Source organism: Lynx canadensis, chromosome X, assembly GCF_007474595.2.
Source record: "Lynx canadensis isolate LIC74 chromosome X, mLynCan4.pri.v2, whole genome shotgun sequence".
NCBI lineage: Eukaryota > Metazoa > Chordata > Mammalia > Carnivora > Felidae > Lynx > Lynx canadensis.
In genome coordinates, this window is record NC_044321.2 from 41,127,286 (window position 1) to 41,143,158 (window position 15,873).

Below are 15,873 nucleotides of genomic sequence, written 5' to 3' on the forward strand. Positions count from 1 at the left end.
GTGATTTTCTGCCACACAGCCATAACTTCTCACACAGACACGATGTCGCTTGTGGTTACAGCCACCACTCTCTCATACATGGTTTCACACGCATGCATGCACGATCACAGCTCTCCACACTTGCTCTCTTCTTCACACATGTGGTCACTGATCTGCAGTCTCTCTGACACACACCGCCATGCTACCTCTCGTAGTCAATTTCACACCCTCACCGCCCTTCATACAAACTCCTGCCTGTCACAGTCAGCCCCAATGGTCTCAGGGAAAAACGGCTAGCAGACTCCAACATCACCTTTAAAAATATATATTTACAGGAACAATTCCCCATTCTCTGGGACTCTTAGAAAAAAAAAAAAGATCCATTTTTTTTGGGGAAGTAAAACAAACGGTGGAGACAGGTGTAGCACCGTCCCCCAAATCACCAACCCCCAGGTCCCCAGGCCCGGGCTGGACCGGTGCTTACAGGAGGTGAGCCCAGGAGTCTTTTGAACCCGCCCTCCTCTCCAGCCTGGAATTAAGATAGGATAGGCTTTATGCCCCCCATTCCTCCCTCCCAACTCCAGGGACACTTAAAGGGTCCTTTGTACCCGCCCGCAGGAAATTGGGGGGCTGGGAGGGAGCTGAAAATACACGTTTGGTATCAAAAATAAACACTTGGGGGTGGCAGGAAGATTCCCCCCCAAATCCCTTCCTTCCCACCCACCCCATCTCAGATATAGGAAGAGATGCTCCCCTCTCCCCTATTGAAAAGCCCTGTTTAAAAATAGATTATACTATCAAAATGGCAAGGGGTGGGGGACAAGGAGACCTGGAGTACTGGCTGGAGGGGTCCCCCAGACGGGGACCACTCCCCCCAAAAAAAACCCTCCATTGGGAGGTAACAGGCAGGACCCCAGGAGTTTGGCAGACACAGGAATGGCTTCTCAGGGGGAGAAGAACAAAAGGAGCATTTCTCCTTGGCCAAAAAGATGGTATCTGAGAGAGAGGCTGGGGAGGTGGAAAATCCTATTTCAAGGGTGTGAGACTTCCTCGGCCAAGACTCCCAAACCGTTAAACGGCACAAATTCTTCCTGGACCCTTGGGTATGGCCAGGAATAATAAACTACAATAAGCTACCTCTTCTACCCACACCCCCAAATGGAGACAGGGCTCCCTCAGCTTCCCAAGGGCCGGCTGAGAAATAAATAAAGAAAAGGTCCTTCTCAAGCCAGACCCCGATTATCTCATCTTAGGGGAAAAATGCAGAGATAGGGGAGATGTCCTCGCCACCCCCCTAAAAGGGTTGGGCCAGACTCCTCCCAGTGGCCTTAAAAAAATAAATAAATAAACCGCCCCCACCATTGCAGTAGGAGACGTGTAAGGGCGGCCACTGGGGAACTGACCAAGAAGAGAGAAGTTGTTGTGTTTCCTGTGGAAGGGTTATTGAGTGATCCTTCCTAAGAATCCCTACCCTACCACGACTAGAGCACAAGTCTGTCAGCTGAACTATGTTTCTCCTTGAGACGGCTGGCTGGAGAGAAGTTCAGGGCCATGGATGGAGTGACCCCAGAAGGGAGTGGTGGCGGTGGTGGTGGTAGTCATGGCTTCTGGGGCCCTGGGGAGAGCACCACGGGGGTTGAGAGGCCATCCACGCTGATGGAAGGGATGTGCACCTGGGCGCTGCCACTGGACGGAAACTGGGGACAGAAATAGGGAAAGGTCAGGGATGGGGGCCATGCCAGGGTCTCTCACCCTCTCCGAGATGGGGGAAGGGGATCCTACCTGGAAGGAGAGCTTGGCTGGGCTACGGGGTGCAATGGGACTCAGGGTGCTCCAGAAGTGAATGCTGGGGGGCAGCGAGCTTGGCGTCAGCAGCACCGGGGTCTGTGGGGGAAGGGGTGGGTGGAACTCAAGTGAACACAGGGCAGGTGTGGGAAAATGGAAAGAACTTGGCTCCAGCCCCACCAGATTTCCCACTCGGACGTCTGAGATTATCTTCCCAAACTGCACAGGCTTACACCCTAACTACTAAGGTCAAGCCCAGGACACCTCTCCAATGTTATACAGACCACCCCTCCCAACTCCTGAGAGCCCACCTGCAGCTTCGCTGGGCAAGACCACCTACAAGACCCCATCCACATGCCGTTTTCAACCTCCTAAGTCACCAACCCATCAGCTTAGGATCAACCTCCAACTCTTACATCCCACTCAACCATATACCTCACAGGAAACCCGCTAAGGAAATCCCAGACCAAAAAGCCCCACGCAGGTTCCTCAACCCATGCCCCAACCCACCAAACAGTTCCCGCACAAAGCCTCTCGATCCCTGCCCACAAAACTCCCCACACCAGCCCTTCATTCGGACAGCCCAACCCAAGGCACTGGAGACTAGTGGGCCCTGCGTTAATCAAGCCCCGTCCCTCCAGCCTGGGGTCTCAGTGCAGCCAATCCGGCTCGAAGGCCCCACCCTCCCACTCATTCAGAGAAACCACACTGGCTCTCGCAGTCTAGCTCCTCCCTCGCTCGCCCCACCCCTGCACAGGCACTCACCAATGTGTGCGTAGGTAGCAGGGACGGGGTCAGCGCTGGCCCCGGCGCCTGCAGCCCGGAGCCAGTTCCCGATCCTGGAGTCCGCTCGGGTCCTGGCCCACCCAGCAGGCTCGGGCTGAGTGGAAGCTCCAGGTCCCGGGGCTTCCGGCCCTTCTGAGGCTGGGCGATCTCCGTGTTGGAAGCAGTGGAAGCCGCGAGACTGCCGACCTGCGCTGTTGTCTCCATGACGACCGCGGGCAGCCGGGCCGGCCCACCCTCCGCAGGAGGAACTTCCGGCCCGGCCTTAGCGGCTTCCTGCACAAACCCCGCCTCCCCACCGACAGTGGCTTCCACCTCTTCCTTGGGCCCGTCCACTTTCACTTCGGGGGGCAGTGGCCTGCCCAACCCGGGATCCACATTCATCTCTTCTGATTTAGGGTTCTGGGCCTCGGGTGGGGTCAGGATGACCTGAGAGAGGAGGGCGGGCGGGCAGAGGGGGTGCATAAGGATTGCTGGGCTAGCGAAGCCAAGGACTTCTCTTGGAAAGCAGGACTTTGTAGCAGGGGGCATGATCGCACATCAAGGCAGGTACATCGACAAGACGTGGGGCTTTGCCAAGGATGTGGGGCTTCTTCTAGGGCAGCGTCTCTCCAGGGACAGGGCTGCCCCTCAGGGTGGGCTTCCCGGGGACACTGCCCCCATTCATGAAAGCAGTGGTTCTCAAAAATTTGCTTTATGGATTAGCAGCATGTGCCTCACCTGGAAACTAGTTAAAAATACAAATTCTCGCGCTCAACCCCAGATCCACAGAACCAGAAACTCTGGGGAGTGGGCCCCAGCAATCGAGTTTAAAAAGCCCTCCAGGTGATTCTGATGAACGCTAAGGTGAGAGAGTCTATGCGTTAAGCAAATAAATTCGGGCACCTTGTGTAGCTTCATACTTGCATAGCTCTTCCTCCCCAACCCCTTCTCCCAGGGAACTTCTGTGTCCCTCCTTCCACCATATCTAAGTAGGATGTTTATGCTCCTTCTCCCACCAGCCCGCCTCCTCATTTGGGAACTGTATATCCTCCCTCTTACTGAATTTCTATGTTCCAGTTCTTACCTGCAGAGGCAGGCCAGCCTCCTCAGCCTCCAGGCAGGCCTCCAGGGGGCTTGGACTGGTGCTCCTGCTCCCAGAAGGGGGCACTGCAGCTCCTGCAGGGGCGGTGTTGGAGAGCACTGAGGCAGGCCGAGAATGAGGGGGCGGCTGTGGCTGTGGCTGCAGGGACTGGATGGTGAAGGTGGAATAGAGGCCTGAGCGCATGTACTCGTTCCGGCTGCTGCGCGCCAAGCCACCTGGGCCTGCCATGCCTGCACCCTTGGGTGTGCCTGGTTTCCCAGAGGCTGTGTCCCCGGGGACAGTGTGTACAGCGGTGGGGGCCACATTTGCCACAGTGGAGGTGATCGACACCTCAGGCTGGGGCGGGCAGTCCTCAGTGGAGCACCTCGCGACCTCGGGGTAGGACACAAACTTGTAGACGAACTTCTGGCCGCTCACTTTGCGGATGATGTTCTGGGAAGGGAGGAGACAGGATAGAGGGCCTTAGAGGAGAGGGCCAGAGTTGGGGGGGGGGGGGAACGGATGGAGGGTGGAGGGGTGCATCTCCCAGGGTCTTTCTTGCCCCTCTCCTGTCTTTTTACATATATGCCATCCCACCTCTGTGTCTGCCCCTGCATGGGTCCCCCCTCCCAGCCTATCTTTCACCCACGTCTTTCCTGATTTGGGGGCTCCTCCCTTCTCCTTCAGTTTCTACCTCTCTTCCCCATCATGATTTCCTTCTCTGTATTCTCCCCAGTTTCTCCCCTCTCTCTCCTCTCCCTTCCACAACTCTTCCTTTAGTCTACTGCTGTTCTCCCCCTTCCCCTGTCTCCCCTCCGAGTCTCCCTGTCACTTCTCATCGCCATCCGTCTGCACCCCGCGCCCGCCCCCAACTCAGAGACACACACCCACACCCTGAGGCACCTTTCCACAAGGGGCCCACCTAGGGGAGTCGGTGCAGGAGCAGGCTCCAGGAACCAGGGGTGTCTGGGGGGCTAACAGGGCCAGGCCTTGCGGGGGTGGCTGCCAAGACAGTGTTGGGAGTGTAGCTGATGCAGTAAGGCAGGAAAACGAAGTAACTGATGTAAATATTGGAAGAGACTAAATTAATATAGAAGAATGTGGTGAGGAATTGCTGATATGGAGAATTATGTAAAGCTATTGATACAGAAGTACAACAGGGCAACGTCACTAGGGAGAAAAGGCTGAGGAGCCTCACTCTTTTTGTTTTGGGCTTTTTTTTTTTTTTTGCTTGTCACAGTTTCTTTTTTTAAAATGTTTATTTATTTGAGAGAGAGAGAGAGAGAGAGAGCGAGCGAGCGCTAGCAGGGAAGGGGCAGAGAGAGAGCTCGGAGACACAGAATCTAAAGCAGGCTCCAGGCTCTGAGCTGTCAGCACAGAGCCTGACGTGGGGCTTGAACTCATGAACCTCGAGATGATGACCTAAGCCAAAATTGGACGCTTAACCGATTGAGCCACCCAGGTGCCCCTCACAGTTTATTTCTTGACTGAGCTGTAACTGAGGAGCCCCATTCTTAATTCTGTGGTAGACTTTAAAGCTAAGGCCGTTAGAAAATGGAGTGACTGACAGCAAGTAGATAAGAGCATTAAAATACTGGTGTAAATATTGGGGGGAATCTCAAGGCTGGCTGGGTAGATCACAGACCACGTCTGAGATATTTCAGGATAGGTCAGGAGGATCTCAGGGATGTTGTGGTGGCCTCATTAATATTGTTTTGGAGGTTTCAGCTAAAGGAATAAAATATGAAAAATGGAATAAATGCTATAAATAATTAAGGGTGTGCAGCATAGGTCCAGGGCTGTCCTGGGGGACAAGAGGCATGTGGGGGGCACTCGGGCACCTTAGAGACCTCTTAATCCCGGTCAGGTATGTCACAGGGTGGGTCTGTGTTTCTCAGAAAAGGAATGAAGAGGGGTATTCATTAATATTGTTTTGGAAGTTTTAGATAAAGAAGAAAATGAAATAACTGGTAAATTGTGGGGGAGGGGAAATGCAGCACCGGTGTGGGAGTCTGAAAGGGTAAGGAAAATGTAAAATTTTAGCTATAGGAATAAGATGATAAAATAATAAACACTGGGGTGGACCAGTGTTGCTCTGGGAATGCAAGAGAATGGGGTGTGCGGCTGGCATTATACATGTTGTTTTGGAGGTTCAGCTAAAGGAATGAGAGAAGAATCGATAAAAATGTTCAGTATCCCAGAGGATGAGGTACAGAAAGGTTGGTATAATACTGTCATGGAGATTTTGATGCTGGGAATAAGAATATTCTGGAATAAGAGCGGATTATGAAATAACTGAGGAAGCCCAGGACTGGTCCAGTTCCAGAAGACAGGATGAGGAAGAGTCATTTTTAATGGTGTTTTCAAACATTTTTAGCTGTAAGACAAGAAAACGAAATGTTGTGTGGGGGGTGGTGGGGTAGGGGTCAGTATTAACACTGCTGTGAAGGTTTCAGCCAAAGCGGTAGCCCAAAGGAAATACCTGAGCTAAATGTTTGGGGTGCCCAACACCGGCGTGAGAGTATCAGAGAATGGGGTAGGAAATAGTAAATTTTGTTTTCAAAGTTACAGCTCCGACAAGTAAGGCAAAAAAATGAAATGACTGACGCAAATGTCGGCAGTTCCCGGTCCTGGCCTCCAAGGCCTTACCTTGTCGTAGTAGTACCGCAGGGCCCGGCTGAGCTTGTCGTAATTCATGTTGGTCTTGTTCTTACGCAGCCCCCACAGCCGGGCCACCTCCTCGGCATCCACCAGCTTGAACTCACCGCCATCCCGGGAGGTCCAGGAGATGATGTGGCCGTTGCCTTGTTCTCTCAGCAGCTGCAGCAGAAACTGCCACAGCGTCACAGAGGGGTCCATCGCTGGGGGAGTGCTCACGCCATCCCAGGGGTACCTGGAGGGCAGACGGCTCAGAGCTGAGAGGCTGTGAACACAGAAGGAGGCAAAGGTCAGCAGGAGGAGGATTCCTTTTCTCGCCATCTTGGCTCCACCGCTGTCCCCGAAGCCCACCATCATTCCCTAAACCCCCTCAGACTAAATTCTAAGCTCCTCGGCCTGGCTTTGGATGACCCCTCATAACGGTAGGAGACTTTGGGGGACACGAGGATGGTGTGAATGAATTTTGCGTGTGGGGCAAATGTGAATCTTTGGGGGCCAGAGGGCAGACTATGGTAGGCAAAATAATGCCCCTCTCAAAAAGTGTCCACATGCTGGGGTGCCTGGGGGCTCAGTCGGTTAAGGGTCCGACTCTTGATCTCGGCTCAGGTCACAATCTCATGGTTTGTGAGTTGGAGCCCCGCGTCGCATTCTATGCTGACAGCGCAAAGCCTGCTTGGGATTCTCTTTCCCTCTCTGCTCCTTCCCTGCTTGCTCGCTCGCTCTCTCTCTCTCTCTCTCTCAAAAATAAATAAAATAAACTTTAAAACAAAAAAAAAGGGAAAAAAATGTCTACCTCCTACTCTCTGGAACCTAGGAGTATATTATGTTACACGGCAAAAGGAACTTTGCAGATGAACTTAAGGTTATAGGAATTCCCTCTTCTCTGCAGGGGATACGTTTCAAGACCCCCAGTGGATGCCTGAAACTGTGGACAGCACCAAACCCTATATATACTATGTTTGTTTCCTATACATATACACACAGGATAAAGTTTAATTTATAAATCGGGCACACTAGGAGATTAACAAAAATAACTGATAATAAAATAGAACAATTATGGCAATATACTATATAATAAAAGTTATGGGACTGTGCTCTCTTCTCAATATCTTATTATTCTGAACTCACCCTTCTTGTGATGATGTGAGATGACAGAATACTTACACAATGAGATGAAGCGCGGTGAATGATGTAGGTGTTGTGACATAGCGTTAGGCTACCACTGTAAGGAAACAAGAGCCCTTAACCCTACAACCTCAAGGAACTGAATTCTGCCAGCAACCTGAGTGAGCAGGAACCAGATGGTCCCCTGGAGCCTCCAGAAAGGAATGCAGCCATGCCCACACCTGGGTTTCGGCCTGGACTTCTGACCTCCGGAGTGCCGACATAATAATGTACATTGTTTTAAGCAGCTGGGTTTGTGATAGTTTGTTAACAGCCAGGGTGGAAAACTAGTATAATGCCCCTCACCTGAACGTTTTCATTTGTATCCTCCACCGCAACAAACATCAAGTTTTCCAGGAGGTTCCTTCCACTAGCCCCTCGTAAAAGCTGTTCACTCTGTGTGGGGCTCCTTTCTGCCTACAAGTCTCTCCCATCATTCGAGTCCCAGCCACAGGAGCCTTGCCTTTCTGAAGCCTTCCTGAAACTCAATGTCTGCCCTCTCCTGTCTCTCTACTACACATTCCTTGGGCCTGTTACTGTCCCTGTATGTTCTCCTTCTTGAGAACAGCAATAGCCAACGTTTATTAGGTTCATAACACTTGGCTGGCATTGTTCCAATCAGGCAATATGGCCTAACAGACAACCGCTCAGGTTCAAGAGCCAGATTGCCAGGATCGGAATCCTGGTTCCGCTACTCATTAGCGGTGTGGCCCTGGGCATATTCTTTAACCTCCTTGTGCCTCAATTTTCCCATCTGTGAAATAGGGATAATAATAATGCCGAGTTCACAGAGTTACTGTACAGATTAAATATAATGTGCCTGGAGTACGATAAGCTTTTAATAGCTATTAAGTTCCTAATGTGTTCCTGATTCCTTACCTACTATTCCAAAATCCAAAAAGCTCTAACAACAGAAAACTTTATAAGCCTTTGGGTGGCAAAACCAGATTTGAAGTGAACAGGGCCCTTTCTGGTCTTTATTGATCCTCACTCAGTGTGACTGTTCGTACATTTTGCTACAGCGGTGTTATGTAACATCTTGTATGTGCACCTTGTTGCCTTTCTAAAATCTGAAAAATGTGCAATTCTGAAACACATCTGGCCCCCAAGGGTTTTGGATAAGGGCATGTAGACCTGTACTGCTATTTTTATAGGTACTGACTCATTTATCTTTCATCACAACTCTGGAAAGTAGGTGCTCTTTATTATCACTAATTTACAGGGGAGGAAGCTGAGGCACAAAATGTCCAAGTGACGTGTACAGGCCACAGAGCCTAACTGGCACAGCCAGGATTCGGACCCACGCAGTCAGATTCCAGTTGTCTAAGCCTTTGAACAGTTAGGCTAAACTGCCCCCACACTGCTTCTTCAGCACATCCTGTGGAGAACAGGACCACCCCTGACCACCACCCCAGAACTGCCCTCTTTGCTGAGGGTGAACTAGAAATAAACATGGAGCTTCCTATTTATTCTCAAGGAATGAGCTTTCATCAATCACCTGTTCACTGGCTGGGACTGTTGGGTTCAGAAGACCTTCCAAACCAGGTTTCAAAGAACCTTCCTCTATTATTTATAGCTTGATTCTTTAATCTGTAATGAAATATACAGTATGAGCCTCTCAGCTCCGAGATGTTTTGAAGCTCATTTGGCGGACATGATTTTAGGCTATTATACAAGTCACAGAGCCATGAAGTGTCCACATTTGAGAGTCCTGTCATCAGAGGCTTCACTGGGTTTATTTCAAAGACCTGCCTGTTTCAGAGGCACAAAGAGTTCAGTGTGACTCCTGGTGGTGGAGACAGGCAATTTTACCAGTTCCTCTTTCATTCGCGCTAGAACCTATCAATTAAGGTGAAATCCAACCTACCAATTAAAGTGAAATCCAACAGTTTGCTTCAAGCCTCAACAGCACACAGGGTTTTCTATTTTGTTTATCATATTTCCCACTTGACCCCTAATGAGAGTCCTAGTAATTTGCCTACCTCAAATGTGTTTACTTCTCTTCACCTCTTTCATTTAACAAGCATTTATTAAAAAAAATTTTTTAAATGTTTATTTTTGAGAGGGAGAGAGGGAGAGAACGAGTGGGGGAGGGGCATAGAGGATCTGAAGCAGGCTCTGCACTGACAGCCTCATGCGGGGCTCGAACTCACGAACCATGACATCATGACCTGAGTCGAAGTCGGACTCTTAACCAACTGAGCCACCCAGGTGCCCCTAGCAAGCATTTATTGAGCGCCAGGTGCTGGGGATATGGCAGTGAACAGACAAAAATCCCTGCTCTAGTGGAATTCACACTGTAGTGGGGAAGACAGATAAGAAACAAGGTAAATGAGTACAAAAATATGTCAGATGGTGAGAAGAGCTATGGGAAGAAAATGAAGCAGGGAAAGGAGTTTTTATTTTTGAAAGGGTAGCCAGGGGAGGGTAGGCACTGAGCAGCTGACATTTGAGCAAAGGCCTGAATGAGACGAGAGAGTCAGGTTTGTGATGACCCCGGGAGCAGGTCGATCCAGGCAGAGGACACGGGGACACAGCCAGGGTGAGTGACCCTGAGGCTGGAGCAGTGCTGGGCAGGTCAGAGGAAGAGAAAGGAGTCTGGCAAGGTCAGAGAGGAGGGAGTAAGGGCACAAAAAGTGGTAGGAGGTGAGAACAGAGGGGCTAAGGGGGCCAGACTGAGTGAGGCTTTTTCAGGCCCTGCAAGGACTGAGTGAGAGGAGAGCCACAAGAGGGCTGTGAACAGAGGCGTAAGAGGCTGTGACTTGGATTTTAACAGGATCCTTCTGGCTGTTGTGAAGAGACCAACTGTAGGGATAGGAGAGGCTACTGCAATAGTCCAAGTGAGAGATGGTGGCGGTGGCAGTGGAACTGGAGAGGGGTGGCTGAGTTCTGGACAAAATGTGAAAACAGAGTGAACAGGATTTGCTGACAAAAAGGATGGGGGTGGGTGAGAGAGGCATCATCAAGGGTGATTCTAGGTTTGTGACCTGATCGCCTGGAACGATGGAGCTAGGACCAACTGAGATGGGAGCGCTGCAGGAGAGCAGGTTTTGAGGTGAGACTGGGAGGTCAATTTTGGAGATCGTCTCAGAGGCCTTTTAGACACCTATATGTATGCTATGAATAATAATATTGATTTTAAAAATAGTCCTACAGCGCTGGCTGTGTGCCGCATATCATTTAAATCACTTGACTCAATCATCAAAGCAACACTGTGGGGTGGGCATTATCACGATCCTCCCATTTTCCAGATGAGGAAATAGAGGTGGAGTTTGCCGGCTTGCCCCAAATCACGCAGCCGGAAGCTGGCAGAGCTGTGGTTCAAACCCAGGCAGTTTGGCTCCAGGCAGTGATCCCAGCACTTTACAACACCAGTTCTCTTTGATGAGAGACAGAAGGGGAAGACACCCTAGAGGGTGACAGGGATGGTATTTTTACACAGGGTGAGCAGGGAGGGTCCCCTCCTGAAGGGGGGGAGGGAGCAAGCCATGCTGACCTCTGTGGGAAGGGTCTTTGTACACAGACTGCTGTACACAGACTCTAAGGTGGCCACAAGTTTGGCACACTACATCACGGGCACCGTGAGTTCATCCAGGTCCCACCTCTGAGGATATGAATGTGCCCTTACATCTTCTCACACCTGATAAACCCTTTATTCTACAATCATCAAGTTCCAGTATCTCCCAGGCAGAATTAAAATTCTTCCTCTGTGTGAGCCAATGTGACGAACAACCTGTCTGCTCTCGCAAATCTGTTCTTCTCTCTGGGTCTTCGGTCTCATACTCCTCTGCCCTGTTCTAGCTGTGTGACCTTGAGCAAGTTACTTAACCTCTCTGGGTCTGTTTCTGCAACTGTAAAACATCCTCAAAAGATACTATTCTCAAAGGCTTTTGTGAGGATTAAATGCCAATATATGTAAAGGACTTAGAAAACTATCTCTGGCATGTGGGAGACACCCAACAAATGTTAGCTCTTAGCTTGTGTATCAAGCTAAGATACACAGCCACCCCTCTCCAGTTCTCCCCCCCCCCCCCCCCGCCTTATGTATCACCATGGCCTATACCATCTGGCTCTTATCACCACTCTGACCTTGCCTCCTGCCTTCTCCCTCCACTCTCCTCCAGCCACACTGGCCTCCTGCATGTTTCTTCTGTTTTTAATGTTTATTTTTGAGAGAGAGCGAGTGGGGGTGGGGAGACAGAGAATCCCAAGCAGGCTCCGTGTGGTCAGTGCAAGCCCGATGTGGGGCTCAATCTCACGAACTGGGTTCGATGCTTTACTGACTGAGTTACTAGGTGTCCCATCCTCCTTCAGGTTTCTTTCTTCCTTTTTTTTAAATGTTTATTTATTTTTGAGAGAGAGACAAGAGTGCAAGCAGGGGAGGGGCAGAGAGAGAGGGAGACACAGAATCTGAAGTAAGCTCAAGGCTCTGAGCTGTCAGGATGCGGGACTCAAACCCATGAACTGTGAGATCATGACCTGAGCCAGAGTCGGACGCTTAACTGACTGAGCTACCCAGGTGCCGCCTCCTTCATGTTTCTTGAACCCTCTAGGCACAATCTGACCTCAGGGCCTTTGCACGGGCTGTTCCTTCTGCCTGGTACACTCTTCCCCTGGACATTATGGCTTCCTCCCTGACCTCCTTCAGGCCTTAATTCAAGAGTCACCTTCTAAATGAGGCCTGCCCGGTGCCTAAGATTTCAACCACCCCCATACTCTATCCTTGTCTTCCCTACTTCATTTTTCCCCCTTGGTGCTTGTCTAACATACTAGATCTAATTTTACTTACTGTTTTATTTATATAGTCCATCTCACCCACTTTTAGCAAGCGTCTGCTCCACAAGGGCAGGAATTTCTGCCTGTTCTGTTCCTTCCCGTATCCCCAACACCTAGAAGAGTGCCTGGTACTCAGTAGGTGCTAAGTGTTTGCTGAATGAACAATCCCAACTAGCTTCTTAACGAGCTCTCATATGCCCTCATCATCTCTATCTTCCTCCCCGCCACCCTGATTCGTCTGAAATTATATTTTTCACATTCATTCATGCAACACATTCTTATTGAGCACCTACTATATACTAGGTATATTTACCCAGCAGTAAATAAGCAGACAAAAATTGTAAGCCCTCATGGGACTCCCGTTCTAATGGGGAGAGACAATAAACACAATCGACTGGTAAAGTGCACAGTGTATCTGATAGTGATACGGGGCAAAAGGATCAATAAAGCAGAGAAGGGACTTGAGTCCTGCTAAGTATGCAGGTTCAGATGGTCAGGGACGGGCTGACATTTGAACAGAGCTCTGAAAGGAATCATGGCGAGATCAGGGCTACAGTGTTCCAGGCAGGAAATATAACGAACACAAAGGCCCTGAGGCTGGATCACATCTGATGTGTTTGAGGATGAGTGAGGAGCTCACTGTGGCTGGAACAGAGCTGAGAGGACAAGGTGCAGGAGGTGAGGCCAGACAGGTTACTTGTTTTATTGACTCCCGGGCATTCTTTACACTGGAGGGGAGTCTAGCTCTGATTTCTCCATTTTACAAATAAGGAATCGGGTGCAGGGAGGAAGTGGTTAAATCACTCAGGTCACAGAGCTGCTGGGATTGGGGGTGGATGGGTGCTGACACAAGGTGTGGAATGGAGGCAGCTCTGCAGGCAGGGGGAACAGCAAAAACAAAAGCTTGGAGATGAGAAGTCATTCGGTTTTTAAGGAGCGGGGTCTCACGTGGGATGGGGTGAGGTGAGAGAGGGGAGCCTCAAAAATTATTTTGTGTTGAGGGGTCACCTCACTGGGGACTTACCTCTGAATAAGGTATTGAACCCCTATGCCAAACTTTCCTCACTACCTGTCTCATAGGGTGATGGTGAGGATTAAATGAGCTCATTAATATACAGCCCCTTGCCAGGTCCCTAGTAGGTGCTCAATAAATGTTGGCTCCTAATGGCATTATCACTATCTTTAACGTATCCATTTATTGGAGTGAGACCGAATGTCTTAGTGGTTAATGATGTATATGAGGGGGTGTGTTCTAGAGTGAAAAACACCTGGGTTCAACAGGCACACAGGGTGATCCAATATTAAGAAAGAAGGATGGTAGGGGTGGGGGAGAAGGCCACGGACTGATCCACCACAAGGAAAGGGAGAAGATAAAAGCACCTCCCGCGGGAGGGATTACAAAGCTCTGGACTCAGGGGAGGGTATGGGGGTGTGTGCCTGAATGCAAGCACATGGGTGACAGGAAGGCCAATGAACAGATCCACTGCAAAGGTGGGGGTAGGGGGAGTGCAAAGGCTCATCTAATTTACTGGGGGCAAGGGAAGCAGAAAGGCACACAGACTGCACAACAGTAGAGGAGAAAAGCCATCACACAGACTGATTAAAAGAAGGGAACGAGGCCATGGACTGGGCTACTGAAAATGGGGCGATAAAAAGCACTAAACTGACCCACTATTAAAAGGAAGGGAGAAGCCCAAGGACCGGAGCTACAGTCTACAAAAAAAGGAGGACAGGGCAATGGGCTGCTAACTAGGGGGATGTGAATACAAGCCTTTAGACTGATCCACAGTAAAAAAAAAAAAAAAAAAAAAAAAGATGTGTGAGAGAGCCATGGACTGATGCGCTGGGGGACTGGAGGAGGCAGGAATACAACTTCACAGATTAACTCACTGTTAAAGGGGGTGGGGGTGCACAACGCCATGGATTGATTCACTACAAGGAACAGGAGTGGTGGAACAAACAAGGCCACAGACGGGGTCCTTGAAAGTTGAGGACAGGAGATATAAGAACACTCAGGTGCACCTACTGTCAAGGAGTCGGACAATGCCAGAGACTGCTCCCCTCTAAGTGGGGGTGGGGGCAAGACCGTGGGCGAGTCCACTGTAAGGTGGGGTGGGGAGAAATATAAGCACGCAGACCGATCCATTATCAAACAGGAAGGGGGGTCAGGCCACGGTCAGCTCCACTACAAGGGGCGAAGGGAGGGGACAATACCACAGGCAGGTCCACCAGCCGTGGAGGTGGCGGTGGGCAGTCGAACACAGGCAGGCCACGGGCCAAGCCACATCCCTCGCGCGGGGGCGGGAAGGATACGTGGGGTCACGGACTGGCCCTCCACCCTCCAGGCCCCGGGCTCACCTGTGTGTAGCGCAGTGGCAGTGTTGGCAGCTCCGGGGGGCGGGGGCTCCATGCGCAGCCCCACCGCCCCCCAGGCCCGGGCTCCGAGGCGGCGGCGGTGGTGGCGGCGGTAGCGGCGGTGGCGGCGGCGGCGGCGGCGGCAGCAGCTAGAAGCCGCCCCTGCGTTTCCTCACCGCTCACGTGGGACTACAGAGGAGGGGCCGAGCATTCTGCCGCTCGTTGATTGGACAGAACACCGAGGATCGACCGCGCGGCTTCCAAGGCTGGGGAGGCGGGCCCTGCCCCACAGAGCTACGCCGTGATTGGCCCAAGGGGAATTGATGGAACGCAGATGGCCGCCTGGGTTCCGAGGGGGCGTGCCGGCCCCCCCCCCCCTCCGGTGCTTCACGCTAATTGGCTCGAGACTGACAGCCCGTGGGCGATTGACAAGATCCTGGGGGCGCCTGCCTCACATTGATTGGCCTATATGGAAGACAGCCTCCGAGGATAGGGGCCGATGGACCCTGCTTTCTGCTAATTGGTGGATGAGGGACTCCTAGACAGCTGCCAAAACACCAACGGGGCGGTGCTGCACGCCACGCTGCTCAGCGGAAGCTGGACTTGTATGGAAGTGGGCGTAGCAGCCGCCTGGAAGGGGGTCGGACCAGGGCTGTGCGTAGGTGGGCACGGTAACTCTATAGTGATTGGCTAGAAAAGACGAGTTTAGAAGGGGACAGAGATAGGAGGGCTGGACAGCCGCCAGGCACGCAAAAGGGACGTTGAGTGGTGGAAACTAAATGCCTACGAGGGTAGCGTCGAGCAGCAGCCAGTTATAAACGGGCGGAACCTGGCTCTGCATTGATTGGCGGAAGCTGGACTCAACCTAGAATAGGGGCCGGACCAGGGAGGGAGGGATTCGGCTTTGTGCCCATTGGTGGAAGCTGGAACTATTTAGAAGCGGGGTGAGGCCAAGGTTTAGCCGAGACGGGCGTGGGCGTAATCTAAGGTACCCCAGTAATGATTAGGGTGTGGGAGAGGGGCAAAACTTAGGGCCAGGAATGAGTGTCTTGGGAACAAACCTCCACCTTGAACGGGCCCATTCTCTATGATAATTCAAAGAGTTATGTCCAGGAAAAGAAACAGAAAGAAGAGCCAGGTGGGGGGCCCAGGTTGCCAAGGCGACAGAAGATAGGGCAGAGCAGAAAGTCAAGTGGCAAATGCTGCTAGGCAACAGGCTGGAGGCGGGACTTCAGGGGTGCTTTAAAGGTTTCACACGGAGACTGGATCTCTGGGCCTCCTGATAACTTTGTGCTTTAGAAACAGGGCAC

The 15,873-nt window shown here is 51.3% G+C and overlaps 1 protein-coding gene across 1 annotated transcript; it reads right to left on the reverse strand.

Annotated features, from left to right (window-relative positions):
- Positions 1-288: 288 nt before the first annotated feature.
- ELK1 (ETS transcription factor ELK1) lies at positions 289-14,699 on the reverse strand. Its single transcript, XM_030305892.1, has 6 exons — positions 14,567-14,699; positions 6,260-6,533; positions 3,614-4,063; positions 2,530-2,976; positions 1,762-1,863; positions 289-1,676 (listed from the first exon to the last, which is right to left on the reverse strand). Exons 2-6 carry the CDS (start codon positions 6,467-6,469, stop codon positions 1,578-1,580), a joined length of 1,308 nt encoding a protein of 435 aa, XP_030161752.1. The 5' UTR covers positions 6,470-6,533; positions 14,567-14,699; the 3' UTR covers positions 289-1,577.
- Between the last annotated feature and the right edge of the window lie 1,174 nt (positions 14,700-15,873).